The sequence below is a fragment of the Dipodomys spectabilis genome, unplaced genomic scaffold, assembly GCF_019054845.1.
Source record: "Dipodomys spectabilis isolate Male_0828 unplaced genomic scaffold, ASM1905484v1 ptg000004l, whole genome shotgun sequence".
Taxonomy (NCBI): Eukaryota; Metazoa; Chordata; class Mammalia; order Rodentia; family Heteromyidae; genus Dipodomys; species Dipodomys spectabilis.
In genome coordinates, this window is record NW_024870681.1 from 13,917,859 (window position 1) to 13,938,666 (window position 20,808).

Consider the following 20,808-nt stretch of genomic DNA (forward strand, 5'->3'; position numbering starts at 1 on the left):
ATGGAATCTAGTCCAGTCCCATGAGACAAGATCTACTCCCAAAAAGACAACAACTCATGAGAATGGAGCTCCACCCCTTAAAGGATCCAGCACCACAAGACCACCACACTGGGGACCAAGCTCAGCACATGCCACTTTAGCATACAAACCACCCAAACTGTAGCTCTTTCCATCCTGAAAACCAAAAGAAATGAATGGTGGAGCGAAGCAGTTGCTGGACTCTTCTCATTGAAACCTCATTTCTTAAGCAAATGCTATCTCAGATCAGACATTTCTTCTAATATATCTAACTAGCAAGCCAACATACAAAGGTCCCAATCATCCCGTCTTTTTTGTATTTTCTTCTTCGCTCTTCCAGATAGCACAAGTTTATTTTAGTCAGTCTGTTGTTATGCTTTTGAACTAATTCACACACATAAAGAATGGTTTCTAGGGACTAAGATTTGAGAAAAATACTCTGACCCTCTTGTGGGGCAAGTCCCAGTATTCTGTTTCTGGTGCACAGAACATCCATGTACCTGTTTCAATGTTTCCCAGTACCCCTATCTTGTCACCCTTTCCATGGGCATTTCTTCTTGACCACACATGGTCTCAAATCCTAGTACCAACAGGATTGTATGGAAGTGTCTCTTCTGTGTCTGTGGCACCCTTTTCTTAATCTTCCCGTGTTACAAGGTTGGGGATGGGGGATGTCTTTAAATAAGGAGCAGTCTAACTGTGGCTTCAGTATTTTAACTGTGGGAAGGGGGAAAAGAAAAGTTTAAAATAATATGTTCTAATTTCCTAATCTATTGCAGAAAAGTCATAAAATAAACCCAGAGGTCTATCTTCCCTGTGTTTTGGTAGGCAGTGGCCTACTTCTAACCAGCAAAACCCTCCCATCTTTTTAAATGCTATCAAGCTCCTAGTCACAGTGCAGGGGATTGCAGATTGCAATCAACAAAACAACAATGGAGAATAAAAGAAGAAGGTAAAGAAGGAGGAGGAGGAGGAAGAGGAAAAGGAGGAGGAGGAGGAGGAGGAGGACGAGGAGGAGGACGAGGACGAGGACGAGGAGGAGGAGGACGAGGACGAGGAGGAGGAGGAGGAGGAGGAGGAGGAGGAGGACGAGGAGAGGAAGAAGAAGAGGAAAACCTTCACTTCCATTTTCTCAAATCTCCCAAGATTTAAAATGGAACAAAAAGTTACTGGTGTGTTTGCTGACTGGAGTGATTATGCAGCTCCATCAATTTGATTTACAATTACATCTCTGTCCTTGTAGAAATAACTCCACAGCTGAACAACAGGAGACTAGAAACAGATTAACCTTCCAACATGTGAATATAAGGCGCTTCTAGGGAGCAGCCTCTATTTGAGGTTAACACAAAGTCTCCTGGCTTCCATGAATACACAAAATTAAAGAGCATTCTCTCCCTCTCCCCCCCCCCCACCCAATTTCTTTTCTTTCCTTTGATCTGCTATGAAAAGGGAATTATCAGCAGCTTCTAAGCCTCAGTTTTATTTTTTCCCCTTATGAATTTTGCATCATAAAGCATTTGAGTCAGTTCAACATGTTCCAGGAGCTCTGAAGTAATCTTTGGTCACTGTGTGCAATAGACTGCAGAAAATTAAAAGGCAAGAGGTCATACTGGAACGAAAAGTTTATGGACTGTACTTTAAATACAAATGGCTATTTCACTCTTCTAAAGTAAATAAGTCTGTGTCTTCCTTTTGCACGTGAAAAAAGACCATTCCATGAGACTGGCATCAGAATCCACTAGAGACCTCTTAAAGTGCAGACTTCCAGGCCCTACTTTCAAGAAATTCTGACTCAGTAGGTGTGGAGTCGGGCCGGGGAGTTTGCACATCTCATTCAGAGGTAATGTGGATGCTGCTACTCCTAGGCAACCACATACCCTGCTGACCTGACTGTACACAGAACACCATCCCTAGCCTCCCAGATAGTAAGATCAACAGACAATTTCCCAGTGCTGATCCTCCTGTCACCCCATTATGCCTTCAGCCCATGTTTGACTTCAGAGCTGATCCAGGAATCCAGCTGGCCTGATCAGTAGGATCCTTCATGTCCCATGTTAGCCTGGTCATCTATTTCTAGCAAGGCTATGGAACATTGAGAACCACCAAAAGCTACTGAGTCAGTGTTTTTTAATTAAACAAGTGATCTTTTTAGGGGCCTCCTTGCTAGGCAAAGTATTATGTTAGACACATGTATATTTAAAAAGAAAAAAAACATAGCACCAACCAATGTCAGTAAGAAGCAGCTCAGATCACTTGGAAATGAAGGGAAGGATTGGGGCACTCCATTCTAAAATATTTCACCATACTTCTCTAGAGAATGAGAGAGTGTCCAGTGTTTGGTTTTTTTTTTCTTTCCCAGGTCAGGGAGCTGCTTGGACCCATCAGAGAATATAGCTTTGCATCCAGTGTTAGCCACTCATGAGGCTGAGATCTGAGAATCAAGGTTCAAAGCCAGTCCACACAGGAAAGACCATGAGACTCTTACCTTAAATTAACCAGCAAAAAGCCAGCCACGGAACTATGGTTCAAATGGTAGAGCACTGGCATTGAGTGAAAAAGCTAAAGGACAGTGCCTCGGCCCTAGTTCAAGCCCCAGTACCAGCAAAAACGAAGTTGGATTTCTGTTGTGCTCTGCAGAGTTGGGTCCTCAGGGCCATGCCTACCCATCCTCCCTCTACTCATGATAAGCCCCATACTTCTTCTCCAATGCAGGTGGATGATCTGAAAGCCAAGCTGGCCACCCAGGAAGTGGAGCTAAAGCAGAAGAACGAAGCCGCAGACAAGCTGATTCGGGTGGTGGGTGTGGAGACAGAGAAGATGAGCAGAGAGAAAGCTGTGGCCGACGAGGAAGAGCGGAAGGTGGCCCTCATCATGCTCGAGGTACAGCAGAAGCAGAAGGACTGTGAGGAAGACCTCGCCAAAGCAGAGCCAGCCCTCATGGCAGCCCAGGCAGCTCTTAACACCCTTAACAAGGTAGGAGCAAGTCGGCCGCACCTGCTTGCCTCTTGGTGGGGGGATCCAGACACAATGCCATACCCAGCTATTCCTGGGAGATGATGAGAGTGAAGCAGGAACTAAAAGTGGGCTCCAAGTCAAGGCCCAGAGAAGAGAATGACATGCCCAGAGTCAATAGATTCAAGCATGATATCTAGGTAGCGAACTTCCCCGATCTGCAGAATCCAGTCCCAGACATTGTCCTGCTGTGATAACCCTGGACTACGTTTGCCCACTGGGGACTACAGGACACCTAAGCTTATCCTCAATGGTGTAAGATAGAAGGCCAAGGAAGCTGAGATCTAAGCCCAGCCAGGCTGTGAAACTCTCAACTCCATGAACGAGACTCTTATCTCCAATGAGCCACCACAAACGAAAAGCAGAAGTGGAGCTATGGCTCAACTGATCACCAGCTTTGAGCAAAAAAAAATCTAAGAGACAACATCCAGGCCCTGAGTTCAAACCCCACTACTACATAGAAAAAAAATATAATAAACAAAAAGACTAAAATATTAGCTCCAAAATATGAAAAATAATCTGTAAAACCAATTTAGCAAGTGTTCAATTAAGTGGTGATAATGGGGAGTTTTAAGTACACCCAAGCCAGGTTTCTCCCTGAGCTCAAAGCAGCAGCCAGGTCAACCTGCAGGCCTCAAATTAGACTGTGTTCAGCCCTGCATCATTTAGGATTCCTTCTCCTTTCGGTTCATTCCACATAAATCAGGCCTCCTGCTTTCATGAGGGTCCCAGCCCCCATCATTCTACCTAGGTAGACTCTGTTCACCCACCCTGGTCCACTGCTATCTGCCTATTTCAGAAGTCTGAGCAATCCTTTTTCCTTCTTCTACACTGACAGAATTATACTTGCATGTATTTATGGGTTACAAAGTGATGTTATGATTTTTCAATTCAATGTGGGATGATTGAATCAAGCTAATTAACATACCCATTGCCTCAAATATTTAATATTTTTGTGATGAGAGGATTTGAAATTTGTTCCTGGAGTGATATCAACATATACAGTACTCAACTGTTGGCTATATTCATCATCCTTTGCAATAACAGATCTCAAAAAATTTAATATGTATTCCTCCCATTTAACTGAGGCTTCTTTGAGTAGAATTGCTCCATAACTCCTAAGTTCCTCCACCCTGGGACTCTAGTAATCCCCATTCTCCTCTGCTTCAATTAGTTCAATTTGTCTTAGGTCCCATAAATGGGATGGAAATTCATTGTGTTTTGCCTTTCTGTGTTCAGTTTATTTCACGTAGTATAACCTTCTCAAATTTTATCCATGCTGTCACAAATGATAGAATGTCTTTTTTAAATTTTTTTTGCCAGTCCTGGGGCTTGATCTTTGGGCCTGGGCTCTCTCTCTAGGCTTCTTTTACTTAAGGCTAGTGCTCTACCCCTTGAGCCACAGCACCACTGCTGGCTTTTTCTGAGTAATTTATTGGAGGTAAGAGTCCCATGGATTTTCCTGCTTCGAACCACAATCCTCAGAGCTCATCCTCCTGAGTAGCTAGGATTACAAGCATAAGCCACTGGTGCCAGGCTATGTCTTTCTTTTTTAAGACTGAATTATATTCCATTATATTACACACACACACACACACACACACCATTCTTTTTATCCACTCAGCTATTGAAGGACTTTTAGGTTAATTCCATATATTGGCTATTGTGAATAGTATAAAATGAAAATGGAGTATTTCCTTGACATACAAATTTTAAATCTTTCGGGCAGATACCCAACAATGGGAGTGCTGGGTCACATGGTCATTATCTTTTCTTTTCCATCATGTCTGTAGTAATTTCCATCATGCTAACAGTGAGCAAGGGTTCCCTTTTCTCCACACCCTTGACAAAGAGCTCAGCATTCATCTCTTTAGTAACAACCCTTTTATCAGATAGGAGTGATGTCTCGCTGTGTGGTTTTATTTTTCCTCTTCAATCACAAAAGATTAGTGAAGTTGAGCATTTTTTCCAGTTAGCTATTAGCCATCCATGTTTTCATTTGAAAAAAAAATGATTATTCAAGTCCGTTGTCCATTTCTAAAATTGATTATTGGTTTTCTTTAATGAAGTTGCTTAAGTTACATATACACACACACAACATTAATTCTTTTTTAATAAGTTTTTATTGTGAAAACACTGTACAGAGGGGTTACAGTTACATGAGCAAGGTAATGAGTACATTTCTTATCAAGCATTGTTGCCTCCTCCTTTGTCTTGATCAACTATATGGATTAGTTATATTTTCTCCTAATATGGAGATCTTCTCTTTATTATGTTGCTTTCTAGACACACACACACACACACACACACACAAACACACACACAGAAGCTGTCGTATTTTGATGTAATTTCATTTGCTTATTTTTGCTTTTGTTGCTTATGCTTTTGAAATCATCTCTAAAAATAAAAACAAAAACATTGCCCAGGCCAGTGCTTGTCTTATTCCCTGTTTCCTTCTACTAGTTTCATAGTTTCAGGTCTCATGCTTAAGTCTTTAGCTTATTTTAAGTTAATTTTTGCATATGGTATAAGAGAGGGGCTCAATTTCATTCTTTTTTGCATAGTTTTTTCACACCATTTGTTAAAGGGATTATCCCTTTCCCCTTGCATATAATTGGTACATTGTAGAAAATCAATTAAATATAGGTTTCTTGCCCTTGTCCTCTTTTCCCTCTCATCCTTCCTCTTTTTTCTTCTTCTATGTCCTTCTGATCCAATCCTCCTCCTCTTTCTCCTCTGTAATAAAATGCATCCGAGTATACCACTTTCTCCTCCCCCTCCCCCACTACTCCTTCCTCCTCCCTCCCTCCTCCTCTTCCCTCCCTCCCTCCCTTTTCCTCCTCCTCCTCCTCCTCCTCCTCTTCCTCCTCCTCCTCCTCCTCCTCCTCCTCCTCCTCCTCCTCCTCCTCCTCCTCCTCCTCCTCCTCCTCCTCCTCCTCCTCCTCCTCCTCCTTTTCTTCCCATGGAGTAGAAAGAACCAGAATGAGCCACATGTAACTGGGCAGGTTTGGCTTCTTGACCAGAGAACCCCTGCGCATTGTCCTCAGAATCTTTTCACTCACACCACTCTGATATTTAAGGACCATTTCCCTGTTTGTTCATCATATTCAAAGTTAACAATAAATCTTCAGTGAATGCATAAAGAATACCTGTAAATCAGAGCTTGGTAGTAAGTCTCTGCACATTCTGTCTCCATTTTGGCAGCTTTATTTTTGCTTTTATAGTTCAACTGAAATAAATCCAGTGTAACATTTTCTGGCTTAGTTTAAAAAATGGTGTATCTTTCAATGTCATGGCCTTAAACATCCACAAAAGTTACTTATAATTTTCTGTTTCTCATGTATTTACAGTGAATTTATGGTGTATTAAATACATAATGTACAAGAAATTATTGTTAAAATAATTAAAAATTATAGATACATAGGGTCAAATATAAAGTCACTCTCATTTTCTACTGCATATCTTCCCAGAAGTAGCTCCTGTAAGGATGTGGGTATAACTATTCTGACAATTTCCTATTCCTATTTACATTTGTATAAATGTACATATAAGATATAGCATAAGCTAGGAGCTGGTGGCTCATGCCTGTAACCCTAGTACTCAGGAGGCTGAGATCTGAGGATTGTGGTTCGAAGCCAGCCCGGGCAGAAAGTCCATGAAACTCTTATCTCCAATAAACCACCAGCAAACTGGAAGTGGCACTGTAGCTCAAGTGGTAGAGCGCTAGCCTTGAGCTGAAGAGCTGAGGGACAGCGCTCAGGCCCAGAGTTCAAGCCCCACGACTGACAAAACAACAACAAAAAAAGATATAGCATAAGTTAAATATAGATGCCTCTAGCTTACTTTCCCTCTTTTTTTATTGTACTTATTTAGGGCAGACAACACGATGTTTTGATGTGCATAGCGAAACAATTATGCCATCAAGAAAAACAGTCACTTCACCTACTTGTCTATAGAGTGGGCTATTTGCATCTGGAGGGAGGTGAAGAACATCTAAAATCTGTAAGAATCTACTTTAGCAAATTCCCCATGTACAAAAATAATTTTTGGCGAAAGTATGGAGGAAAGGGATTTCTTAGACACCATTGGTGGGAAGGAAATAGATATAATGGCTTGGCAGTTCCTCAAAAACTTCACAAGAGAAGTATTTGTTTGTCATCTAGCCAACCCTGAAATCCACACTCTCCCATATGGATATCTGCATTCCCATGTTCATTGTCTTATTATTTACAATAGCTAAGAGATGAAAACAACCTGTGCCTATCAGTAGGTAAATGGATTGGAACGGTAGTGTATTCACATTTGTGCATATATACATGCAGACACGCAGACATGGGAGTACTATTCAGCAATTGAGAGAGGGGGCGGGGAGAGAGGGAGTGTCTGCCATTTTTTGACAAGAGGACCCTAAACCTCTGGCTTATTTCACTCTGTAAAATCTGTGACATGCAAAAATGAATAGGATAAAGATGTTACCTGATCTTATTCATACATTGAGTGTTCTTTTCCCTCTTGAAAACAAGGTTCTTTTAATGTCAGTTCATACATCAAAACCTCATTTTCTTAAATCATGGTATAATATACCATATTGTACTGTGTTTTACTGATTCATCCATTGTTAAGCAAATATTCTTTTTGAATTTGGTAATATTTTTTTTGGATTTGGTAATTGCAAGTATTTATCTGAGGTAAGTAAGTAGGAAAGTGTTTAATAGAACTTGTCAGACAATAATTCCCCTCCCTCAGAGATACCCATCCACTCCCTAAAGCTGGAGCATTCACATGTTACCTTGCATGGTAAGATGATCTTGCAGGTGAGACCAGGTTAAAGGTAGGGAGACTCTCATGATTACCCTGGTCAACTCTAAATGAAGCCACAAAGGCCTACAATCCTAGCTACTTGGAAGGAGAAAGATGGGGAAATCACAGTTTAAAGGTAACTAGGATGTAAGAACTTCTTGAGACTCAGTCTCATGAAGCAGTGGTTGAATGCAGTGGTGTAGACCTGTCCTGCCTGTTATCTAAGCTACAGGGAAGCACAATTGGTGGACTCAATGATATGTGTCTGTCATTCCTAGTTCCATGGGGAAGCACAGGTAGGAGAATCACAGCCCAGGCCAGCCCTGGCATAAAATGAGAACCTACCTGGGAAATAACCAACACACACAAAAAAGAGCTAGAGATGTGGCTCAAGTGGAACAATACCTGCCCAGCATCTGTGAGGTTCTGAGTTCAATCCCTCATACCACCAAAACTTAAAGAGTGTGTGTGTGTGTTTGGATATATTGTTAATAGAAGGCAATCAATCCCAATCCAATAGCAAAATACTCTTGTCTAATGATGGGGCACCAGGGGCATTCCTATTAACACAGAAAAAGACACACACAAAAACTCCCTTCACTACTGTTACTAGAAATATTCACCTGGATTCCTCACTAGTTCACTAGTAAACAAAAATTATGAATCACACCTGTGTCCAGTAATAGCACATGAAATCATTATTCACAAATACTATAAAAATACAATAATACAAATAAGAGGAGAGGGTTAAAGGCCTATAACAAAAATGCATTATAAGGTATAATAGCTTTCCTAATAGTCACACTATCCAGTTGGAAAATATAATTTCAAGATAACAAAAATAACAAAACATAAGGTACAAGTAAGTGCAAAGAAATTTGCTGAAACTGTGAAGAAAAACTGCACATTTTATTGAAGATGTGAATAAACAAATATATACAAGGTGTGTGTGTGTTTGTGTGTGTGTGTGTGTGTGTGATGGACGATTCCATTTTACAAAGATGTCATTATCCTCAATCCATTCATAAGTTAAATACAATTCTAATTGAAGTCCAGTGTGGTTTTTTTATTTACTTGTCTTTAATGTCTTCAAAACTTCCTGTCATCTAACCAATTATTAAATCTTCAATAGCTTAAATGCTCAATGATATTATGAAACTGGCTAAATAAATTATGGTGCATCCTAGTGAAAGGAAATTGCACGTAGTTTACTTAAAAATATGCTTTATGAGAAAAAGCTTAGTATTTGCAGTGAAGAATCAGGTTAAAAATAGAATAAACAGCCAGGCATGGTAGCTCATGCCTGGAATCACAGATACTTAGGAGGTGAATATTGGGGAGCTCACAGTTTAAGTTGAGTCCAGGCAAAAGAAGCTTAAATAAAAGCATCTCAGTCCAGGTCAACCCTGGGCTATATTCAAGACCCTATCACAAAAATAACTAAAACAAACGAGGCACAGGTGGCTCTCTGCTATAATCCTCCTACTCTGAAGGCTGCTAGTAGAAGTACCACTGTTTGAGGCCAGCCTGGGCAGAGAAGTTTTCAAGAGCATATCTCAAGAAATAATCAGCAAAAATCTGGGCTGAAAGTGTGGCTCAAGTGGAAGAGCACCAGCCTAGCAAGGCCACGTTCAATCCCTACTACTGCCAAAATAAAATAAAATATAATGGTGATTTCTTTTTTCACCTTTTACCTTCCTCAGAAGCAAGTGGGTCCATAATCCTGGCCTTCTCATTGAATGTCAAAGCTAGTCTTTACTCAGTTTTGTGTGCATTTAAGACAGTTTAATGCACAGATTAGAGAGGGGCTCAGCCCCCAATTTGCAGGTGAAATCACCAAAGCCTGGAAAGTTGAAGTAATGACCCCAAGGTGCAACTTTTCAGACACATCTTTCTGAAGCAAGTGAGACCTGGAGAGGAGGACAGATCTAAGGCCAGGCAGAGACAGCTGTGTCATACGCCAGCTTTCTGTCTGAATTATTTCTTGGCAGAAAAATGCCACTTTGCTATCAGGGCAGTCAAGTGTCATGAGAACAAGCTCATGGAACAAAGCAGTTTAATTAAAGAAAAAAAAATCAGTTGAGTTTCAGTGCTATTCTCCGCCATCCAAGATGGAAATTAATTTATAATAACCTTATCTTTTATTCATGTCAGGCTGCCTATTTCAGAGTATGTTAGTTAGCACGCTTGTATTTTTTTTTTCTGCTGGGTGTGAAATAATTGTGTGTTTCTAATGGGCTGAGCGTCACTTAAAGTTCTGAAAGAACATGGCTAAGTCTGGGGCTTGCCATTCGGGGAGCCTAGAAGCCTCTGGGGAGTAGCTGTGCCTTCCTTTGGATGAGTCATGATATTTAAAATTCGAAGGGCTGCTGCTGGCTTCAAAGCAACCCTTTCAGATTCATCACTCTCCAGTCTAACTCCATTAGTGGTTGGCGTGACAAAGAAAAGCTCATTCGTTTTCCTCTAACAATGTCCTTCTCTTTTCCCAGACGAACCTGACAGAGCTGAAGTCATTTGGTTCCCCACCTGCGGCTGTCAGCAATGTCAGCGCTGCGGTGATGGTGCTCATGGCTCCGGGGGGCAAGGTACCCAAAGACCGGAGCTGGAAAGCAGCGAAAATCACCATGGCCAAAGTGGACAGTTTCCTGGACTCACTCATCAACTTTGACAAGGAGAATATTCACGAGAATTGCCTCAAAGCCATCAGGCCCTATCTGAAGGACCCCGAGTTCAATCCTGAGTTTGTGGCCACCAAGTCGTATGCGGCCGCAGGCCTTTGTTCTTGGGTCATAAACATTATGAGGTTCTACGAGGTGTTCTGTGATGTAGAACCCAAGCGCCAAGCACTGAGCAAAGCCACCACTGACCTCAGTGCTGCACAGGAGAAACTGGCGGCCATCAAAGCCAAGATCATGGTGAGTGAGCCCTGAGGCCCTCTACCCTTCATGCAAACCATGCAGCCTCTTCTTACACATGAGCCCTTCAGCCATCACCCTGCCCCTCACATTATGAGAAATAGAAAGCCCAATTGTTTTGTGCAATATCTCTTACTTTTTCAGAAAAGGTAACATTTCCCATTTCTTTTTCCAGTACCTTCTAGGCCAAACAAAGCAAATCCCCTGGACCACTGATTTATGGTTCTGGTCTGTAAGGATTTTTTCTTTATCCTGAGGAAAGGAAGGATGGCAGATAGATATGTATAATAGACAGACAGGATTATCCTCAGAGCCAGAAACGAACTGAACATTCTTTTCCCCATTTTGAAATGTAGGTTTTAGCCATCTTAGCTCAGTACCTATTTTGAAGTTTATTAGTTTCAGTTCTGATCAATTGTCTGCCTACCTCAGTCAGCAAGAATGACACACACATGGGCATGTACTATAAGATCTGCATTTATTTTATGGAAGCTTTTTAAAAGCAAGTTGAATATTGTGATACCGGGAGAGGAGTGATCCCTTGTCTATAAATATAAAATGTAAGGGTCATTATCTCTGATAAACGCTATGAAAATATTATTATACCTCCTCCAAGATTGGGTGAGGGTGGTGAGTAAGCGTCATTAGCTTTCATGAACACCATGTAGATGTTATCATACTTCCTCCAGGATTGGGTGAGAGGGGCAATGGTGATCTAGGATTCAGAATTTCCCTCGAATTTCACCAATACTAACATAGTCGAAATCTACCCAACATACCTCAGTTCCAATCCAGGACATGGTATTTACTGGTTATGTCCTTAGAATGCTCAAACTTCCGTAATATTGCCTGCTTTACAGGACTGAAGACCATGCATGTAAATAAAGCATAAACCTAGAGGTAGTCCATGATTAAACAGGAAAAACTGCCTCCAGCTAGTACTCCTCTCCTGCCTCCACCCTCATTGGCTGTGTGAGCTGTCTATCACAGGCACATTCAACCATGTGCAAGAACCCAGTCACTATAGCAAACACTTGTTGGTATCATTAATTACCATGCAGCCAGTCCAGACAAAGATGAATCTTACTGCACATCTGGCATAATAGTTCTGTAGATTGTGGAAAGTAGGACTGTAGACATGTGGCATTCATCTTGTGATACAAGCTTGTTGTTTGTTAAAGTCTGTGACTGAAGGCTCTAGTTGGAAGACCCTTGCACCCAACCTCTATTTTACAAAGACACTTTGGGGAAAATAAAGTTACTTCTCTCGGTACATTACTCTGTAAATCCAGACGTTCCAGTGAAAGACCTCTCAATAATTTTCATGTTCTTCAATCTCTTCCATAAAACTTGACAAGAATTGAATTTTCAAAGACTCTTTACTGAAGTTATTTTAACTAAAGGAAACATTTGGTGCAAAGGAAATGTTTGCAAAATGTTTATACCTTTTCAGTAGCCAACATTCACTGATGGGCCCACTCAACCTGTGAAAGCAAGAAGGATATCTTTAAAATACTTGGCTACCTTAAGGAAGACTCTACTTTTCTGCCAAAATATTTTCTGGGGGGAAAATGTATTCTTGCTTTTAACAACCTCCTCTCCATGCTTTGAACACTCTACTATTAAAAAAGAGAAGGGCAAACCACCATCTCTAGCAAGAAAGGTGCCCAAGACAAGAAAAGCCTTCGCATGTGCTCCTGAAGCCATCACAGCCATCTGCACTCACATGCATCACGCACAAACTTGCACACACACAAACTTGCACACGCATACATGAACACATGAATACACACACACTGGCATCCACATGGACATGCATGTGCACACCTGTGCACACATGTGCACCCTATTTTTAAGATAATTCCAAGTAAAAATGTTGTGTTCAAACACATAAAGGAGGGGAATCTATAACAAGCCAGATTGATCACTAGAATTTCTATATGCTTATATAAGATGGAAATGTATGAAAATGTTAAAGGTGGTGATTATCTTTGGATAGTAAAAGATTTGGTTTCTGTTTACTTTTCTTCTATACTGTCTTTATTTTTCTTCCTCTTTGCTTTTCGTGCTGGGGATCAAACCCAGAATCTGCTCAACCTAGCTAAATACTCCATGATGGCTCCTTTTCTTTTTTTTTTTTTTTTTTTGATGAGGGGAGGGTTGTAATGATTGTGATTGTGTTGTATTTTGTTCGTATCTAACAAATGATGAATTATTGCTACAATTTATAAAAAGTAATCATGAGAATAAGTAATGCATTTTGCATTACAATCCCACATAGAGTAAAATAGCGAACAGTAAGTAGACAAGGGCTTTTCATGGGTTCTTAATTCTTTTATCTGCTTTAGTTGATTATTGAGGCCACATAAGAACCAACTGCCTAGTAGCTTCATTGTCATTATTTAGCCTACATAGAGTATTTATAAATGGCTTAATTAATCGCTGTTATGTAAAAAGTCTGATTCCCAGCCACTCTAATCAGAAGATGCCTGAACATCCTTTACTGTCCTTGAAGTTTCTAGGGGGCTCTCCTTCAAGGAGTCATTGTTTGAGTTTTGCTATGAGCTCCCAGCAGCCCCAACTGTTTTTTTCAATAGGAAACATATTCGACTCATTTATATCATCCTCCTCTTTCTGCTCATTTGAATTTCTAACTTTCGTCCATATGTGAAGTTGAGAGCTCCATTTCTTCATGAATCCTATGCAGACGGCCTACTATTAGCTCAATGAACCCACAAGTTGTTTATTCCTATGTCTGCACAGTGAAGTTATGCAATTGGTTTCAGATGACAACACTTTTATTTATTGCTTTTGTGCATTCAGGTAGTTTCTCTGGAGCTATCAGCCTTAAAGATGATAATGGTTAATCTCCCCAACTTCAGGTCTGCTCTCGCGCTCTCTCTTCTACCTCCCAATTTCTTTTAGTTGTTTTTATTTTGTGCTTTTGTTGTTTTTGTTTTTGCCAGTCCTGGGGCTTGAACTCAGGGCCTGGGCACTGTCTCTGAGCTGCTTTTGCTCAAAGAGCTGCTTTTGCTCTACCACCTGAGCCACAGTGCCACTTCTGGCCTTTTCTGTTTATGTGGTGCTGAGGAATCAAACCCGGGGCTACATGCATGTTAGCTAGGCAAGCACGCTACCACTAAAGCCACATTCCCAGCCTCAACTTCTTTTGTCATGACTTATTGTTTTTACAATGGCCAAGTCTAGAAACCTCTATGTTGTTTTCTCTAATCAAAATTTTAGGGAGTCATGCTCTGTCCTTAGACCAATTCATGACACTGAGACGCCAATAAATTCCATTTCTATTTTGCAAACAGGTCTATATTATTCACAGCAGCTCTGAGTGATACACTATATAATTATGCTTCTTTATTTGTACAACTCTTTTCCCTCCTGGAATTTCTACTTTTCTGATTGTTTTCTTCTTCCATTGGTTCCTTTTGTATGGCCTCTATTATTCCTATATTCTCCATTCAATCCAATATTCCAGCAAGGCTTTTTCCTTAGACCTTTCTCCTTGTCTTCGGTGTCGGAGCAAACACAAGGATTTCTGATTTTTTTTAAGTAATTTCAGTGACTTCTGGTGCCTCTTCCTGTCTAGGTTTTTTTTTTCCTGTGGTTCATCCTCAGGTAACATTTTTAGTAAAATAAAGTGAAAAGCTAGTTTGTGAGTCATTATAGTCTAGAAACATCTTTATTTTATTCTGAAATGGAACAAGTGTTCTGGGATTAAATTAGGGATATAGGTAGACCCATTGCAACAATGAGATGTACAAGACATTATGTCAAAAAATGAAGTTTACAACTTTGGCGATGGGGGGCGGGGGGGGGGGGCAGGAATGGGGCCAGGGCGGAGGGCTGGAGGGAGAGATGGGAAGGGATGGGAAGGGATAGAAAGGGGAAACAAAGGAGGAGGCAACAATGCTTGATAAGACATGTACTCATTACCTTGCTCATGTAATTGTAACCCCTCTGTATGGTATTTTCACAATAAGAATAAATAAATAAAATAAAATAACAAGTGTATTCTACCAGGTCCAGCCTGAGTACTGAATTATGAGTTGATAACTTCTCTCTTGAAACACTGGATGTTTTGAACACTTGTCTGATGAGAAATCTAATGAACCATTATTGTACATTTCTTTCCTTTATGAATGTACTTCTTTGCTTTCTGGAAGTCTTTCAACCTTCCCTTTACCCTTCATATCTGTAACTTCATATGTTTAGCTGTCATTCTTTTCTTATTCCTCATGACATATGCAGATTTATTTTCTACACTGCATAATCATTTTAAATGATTTATTTGGCAGTATCTCTTTTGTTTTCTGTTTAATCTTTTTTTCTTTGCTAGTCCTGGGGCTTGAACTCAGGGCCCAGGCTCTGTTCCTGAGCCTCTCCAATGCTCAAGGCTAGTGCTTTACTACTTGAACCACAGTGCCACTTCTCATTTTTTTACTGGAGATGAGTCTCACAAACTTTCCTGCCCAGGCTGGCTTTGAACCCTCATCCTTAGAACTCAGCCTCCTGAGTAGCTAGGATCACAGGCATGAGCTCCCAGGGCCGGGCTCTAATCTTATCTTCTAAAATGCATCTTGATTAGAGGTTGTTCCTCCTAATTTAGTCCATACCCTTTTTGTCACTGTTTGTTTCCTGATATTGAGGATATTTCCTCAAATTCATCTTTTAACCAAATGTATTATTTTCCCCATCAATAAGACAGTAATGGTAAGTCCCACAGTATTTTCTCTGATCTCTCTTCTTAATGGCATTTTGTTCTTTGTTTTATGGATGACACATGTTGTATCTCTTCTAAGCATCTCTTGCATCTTGCATTTCTCTGGGAGATGACTTGTGAGCCTTTCCCGTGCTACTGTTCTATTGACTGTAGTGACATCTTTTTCCCAGGTCATTGGGGTTTTTTTCCTCTTTACCTTAATCTCAGCTTCATTTTTATCTTGTTCTTTTATGCTTAAGAGAGCAATGATCAGAAGCTGACGACAGCTCTGCAGGTAAGGGCAAAGCAGAGCTGACTTTCTGAAGAGATATATTTCCAGGATCTAAGGAGTTATGCTGAATGAATCCTAAGTACCAGAATGTGATGTCTTTTCTCTACCACTACTCACAAGAGAATGAATAATGCCTGGTCGCATTGCACATTGAACACATAGATGGAGATATGCGAGAGCCAAGGAACTTCCAATCAGCTTCCTCTAGTCCCACCCACCCACCATTTCCAAAATCTCCAGTTTATGTGAGGCTCTTCAGGCTGACTACCTCCCCCTCTGGTGAACCATGGAAGCTGCTCCAGCTCTCTCCCCTCCTCCATTTCTTTCAGCAGACTCATGCTGGGTGCATGACGGTTGTCATTATATGGCCCTTCAGAATCTATTGAGATCCCTCATTCTCTATGGCCCGGTTATTTTGCTTAGTTTTAGAGACTTACAGGTTCATAATTGCTTCACAATTAGTTTAAGAGAAGGCTTAGGAGGAAGAAGAGGTAACTAAGGGTGACTAGTCTGCCATTATTAATTGAATAGCTTGCCACACCTGCTTTCTAAACTGCTTTGCTTTATGAACTTGGTCTTGTATTTGTTCTTCTGTATCTTAGTGATGGCCAACTAAACCTCAGTTATTTGCATATATGTGGCAGTGTTCAAGGCATCTGCTGTGTGCCCATGTGTATTTTAAGGTGAAGCTATGTATTCTGAGGGAAACAAATACTACGTGCTTCAGTTTGATATACAAAAAAAAAAAAAAAAAATCTGCCAGGAGCCAGTGGCTCACTCCTGTAATCCTAGCTACTCTGGAGGCTGAGATCTGAGGACTGTGGTTCAAAGCCAGCCCAGACAGGAATGGTCACATCTCCAATAAACTACTCAGGAAAAAAAAAAAAAAAACCCTGGATGTGGCACTGTGGCTCAAGTGGTAGAGCACTCGCCATGCGCAAAAGAAGCTCAGGGACAGCATTCGGGCTCTAAGCTCAAGCCCTAAAAATGTTCCTATACATCATACTGGGACTTGCAGCCAAGGACTTCAGTTTCTGACAGTGCTGCCCCAGACCAGCCACAGAGCAGAGACAAGTCAGGGATCGTCCAGCACTCCAAAGCTCTTGAGAGTTCTCTCCCAACCTTTGATAAGCTTGATGCTCCTAACAACAGCACTCATACCATTTTTTTTCAGACCATTGGAACCCATTTTCCCCAGTAGCAGGAAAAGATTGGTGCAATACTCCCCAACCCCAATTATGCCCATTTACCTGAGGAGCAAGGAGTCAGAGTATGGAAGCTCAACTCTTTCCTTGGATCTGACACCTTTGGGTCTCCACCTCACACTTCTCCTGCAGGATGAAGCTCATGTCTCCCCCGGGACTCTACCTTAGATCACCTCTCCCAAATTTGGCTCCTAAATCTCATTGACCTGCTCAATGAGCCTACAAGCTGCTCCCGACTTCAAGATCACCTTCACATGAACTCTTCATCCCAGCAGCGCTGTAGGTGGTGGCTTGGGCTGGAATTATTGATTCTGTACTCCCTTTTTCTAAACAGCACCTTAACGAGAACCTGGCAAAGCTGACCACCAAGTTTGAGAAAGCAACAGCAGAGAAACTCAAATGCCAGCAAGAAGCTGAAATGACTGCAGGCACTATCTCCCTTGCAAACCGTCTGGTGAGTGCTTGCCCCACGGTCTGAGCTCTGATTACATTAACAGTGCTTGTCAAAAGCCCCAGAGCTGAAAAATAGATGAGCAAAGCTCAGCATTGCTTTGACTCGGGGGCTGGAAGGAGGATATGAAAAATGTGCAGGTAGGCAGGGATAGTGGTCCAAAAAAAGTGTAAATGCTCACTCAGTTTTCTTATACAAATGTTGGAATTTTTTGTCATGGGGCTTGAACTCTGGGCCTGGGCGCTGTCCCTCAGCTCTTCAGCTCAAGGTATGCATTCTACCACTTGAGCCACAGCACCACTTCTGGTTTTCGGATGCTTAATTGGAGATAAGAGTCTCACGGACTTTCCTGCCTGGACTGGCTTTGAACTATGATCTTCAGATCTCAGCCTCCTGAGTAGCTAGGATTACAGGCGTGAGCCACCGGCTCCCAGCTCCAAGCTTATCTTATATGTTAGAACTTATTCTTTATTCTTTCCTTGGGTGAAGTAAAATTTAATTGCTGGGAGGGCTCTGACAGGTTTGCCAACCCAACCAGTGCCACTCCTACTTTTAGATGAGATCAGGAAAGTATAAATATCTTCTCCAGAATCTCTGTTGTTAGAGACAGGTGTCTTCAAAGCCTGCACGTGGAGAATGAGTTGTCATTCTGCCTCCTGTGAGAACCAACCTGGATGATGCTCCAGAAAGACAAAGACTGCTCAGCTGACTTATGCAAATTGAGCAGGGAGCTGGAGAGAAGGCAGCTAGCAAGAGGAGTCTGGATGGCCTCCTGGATGGCATTTTCAAGGATGCTGTTTCTAAACCAAACTGTTCAGCTTACATACATAATCTCAAAGCTGCATGGCTGCTGCCCTCACAACTTCACAGCCATACCTTCCTGGTACGGCCTTTTGTCACCACAACAAGGCTCAGATCAGTGATGACTATGAGTCATTCCTCCAGAAGTTAAAAAATATATATTTGTATGTATGGATTTATTATGTAGATAATTAGTGGCTGAGATAAATATGAAAAGGAATTGTGTTTCTCTTCACTGGTGAGGATGGTGTTAGAAGGCTCCAGAGTCAAGAGAAATCATATCCAGTAGACACTTCTATTTATTTATTTTTTTGCACAACTTTAGCTGATAGAGGCATGAGAAATATAAGCCACAGGGGATTGAAAAAGGCCACGGATTTATTGACACCACTCTCAGAGTTGATATCAAAGGTAGTCAACATTACACATGCCTGTCATCCAAGACTTCAGGAAATAGAGGCAGGAAGATCTCAATTTCAAAGCAAGTCTGACTATAGGATGAGACCTATCTCCAAGAACCAATAATAATGGTTGATGTCTAGCTATTTGTCTCCCCTTGAATGCGTGACTTCTTTAAATATAACAGAAGTGATACTGTGCTGGGTTTGTGTCCCAGGCTTTAAGGACTTAGACCTTTATGCATCTTACCTTTTGGGACACTTACTTGCTTGTGGAGTCCTGACTAACCTGCTGGAGAGATGGCATGGAGAGGCTCTGAGACTCCATAGAGATGGAGCAATCCTGCTGGGTCCACCCTGCCAACCAACCCTGCCAAGGTCAAAAGAGTCATCCTGGGCTGTCCAGCTTAAGTCAGCGGCTGGCTAGATAACCCTGAGTGATTCCCAGTAATGGGGTAGAAGCACTGGACTTCTGAACTTCCTGGCCCACAGATTTGTAAATGCAGGGCAATGGTTAAATCACTAAGTTTTAAGGGTAATTTATTATGCAGCAAGGGACATTTGCAACACAAGCACATTCCTCAGGCCTTCAGATGTGTTCTCTCTCTCTCTCTCTCTCTCTCTCTCTCTCCTCTCGTGTGTGTGTGTTTGTGTGTGTGTGTGTGTGTGTGTGTACATGCATGCGTGATATCATGTCCAGAAATGTTCATGATAAGCTCCCATCTCACTTCCTAATCCTGGTCACTCCTTTATTATCAAAATATAACATAGGTAAGAACTCCAGATTTTGCTTATAAAAAGCTATCTTTGTCTCTTAAGGCCTTCTCTGGTCCATACACATATATGCATACACTGTCAGGTCTTGAGTAGGCTGTTTATCAGAGCCATTGTTCTCAAACATCCAACATTTAGCCGGGCGTCCATGGCTCACACCTGGCTCAAAGCCGGCCCAGGCAGGAAAGTCCGTGAAACTCTTATCTCCAATAAAAACCACCAGAAAACCAGAAGTGGCGCTGTAGCTCAAGTGGTAGAGCCCTAGCCTTGAACTGAAGAGCTGAGGGACAGTGCCCAGGCCCAGAGTTCAAGCCCCATGACTGACAAAAAAAAAAAAAAAAAAGCTCTGTTGTAATCAAGCAGTGCCTATTGTAAACCAGTCATTAGTGTCTCATGACTGCATCCTAGCTACTCAGGAGTCTGAGATCTGAGGATTACAGTTCAAAGCCAGACTAGGCAGAAAAATTCCTGAGACTCTGATTTCCAATTAATCAACAAAAAGCCAGAAGAGGAGGTATGGCTCAAGTAATAGAGAGCCAACCTTGAGCCCAAAAGCAACATGAGAGCACAAGGCTATGAGTTCAAGCCCCAGTACACCAGCACAGCAACAAAATAAACTTAGTAGTCTTTCATAGAAAGAGGGTTACCATTCTACTATGGGCTGGGCCAGTTAGAAGCTGTTCTGTAGTTGTGAGATTTTTGTACACACCCATAGCCTTATAGTGTCCAATGCCATTGAAATTACCATGTCTACATCCCCACTCACGGTAAATTATTTATAGTAGACAGACTTGGCTTTATTTTCATCTCCACAGCATTCAGAGCAAAGGGAGGGATACCTAATTTTCCAGCATATCTTACAGATATGACATTGTACTAAGTAGTTAACAAGATCATATTCCACCCTCTCTGCACCTCTGTGCAGTGGGTGTGTCAGTTGCCCCATGTAGAAAGGGCAGAGCCTGGCAGTCTGCTTTCAATCCCCTGTCATCTTTCTGTGGCCCACATAATGCACAGCACATACAACAAGGACTTGTTTGCTAGACAAATTCCCCTATGATGGATGGGCTGCACCAGTGATGTCCAGCTGTAATCCCTGAGACTAAAGCTATAGCTCACTTGCCTGAGGTACAACACTTCCACTCTCCTCTCTGCCTTTGTGACGGTAGGTTGGAGGACTCGCCTCTGAAAACGTGAGATGGGCAGAAGCAGTGCAGAACTTCAAACAACAGGAAAGGACATTATGCGGAGACATTCTGCTTACCACGGCTTTCATTTCCTATCTTGGCTTCTTTACAAAGAAATACCGGCAGAGCCTCATGGATGGAACCTGGAGACCCTATCTGAGACAGCTGACGGTATGTAATACCCATCAGCTGGTGGGTACCCATGAGATCCTATGGCCCTCCTATCTCAATCTGTAACCCT

General features: G+C 41.7%; 1 protein-coding gene across 2 annotated transcripts in view; it reads left to right on the forward strand.

The window, feature by feature from the left end:
- The window catches only part of Dnah9 (dynein axonemal heavy chain 9), a 339,142-nt gene that overhangs the window by 232,833 nt on the left and 85,501 nt on the right, over positions 1 to 20,808 (forward strand). For both annotated transcript variants that reach the window (XM_042693416.1, XM_042693426.1), the window contains 4 exons: positions 2,731 to 2,991; positions 10,320 to 10,745; positions 17,291 to 17,410; positions 20,550 to 20,738. In XM_042693416.1, coding sequence (XP_042549350.1) covers positions 2,731 to 2,991; positions 10,320 to 10,745; positions 17,291 to 17,410; positions 20,550 to 20,738 — 996 coding nt within the window. The remainder of the gene's footprint in view (positions 1 to 2,730; positions 2,992 to 10,319; positions 10,746 to 17,290; positions 17,411 to 20,549; positions 20,739 to 20,808) is intronic.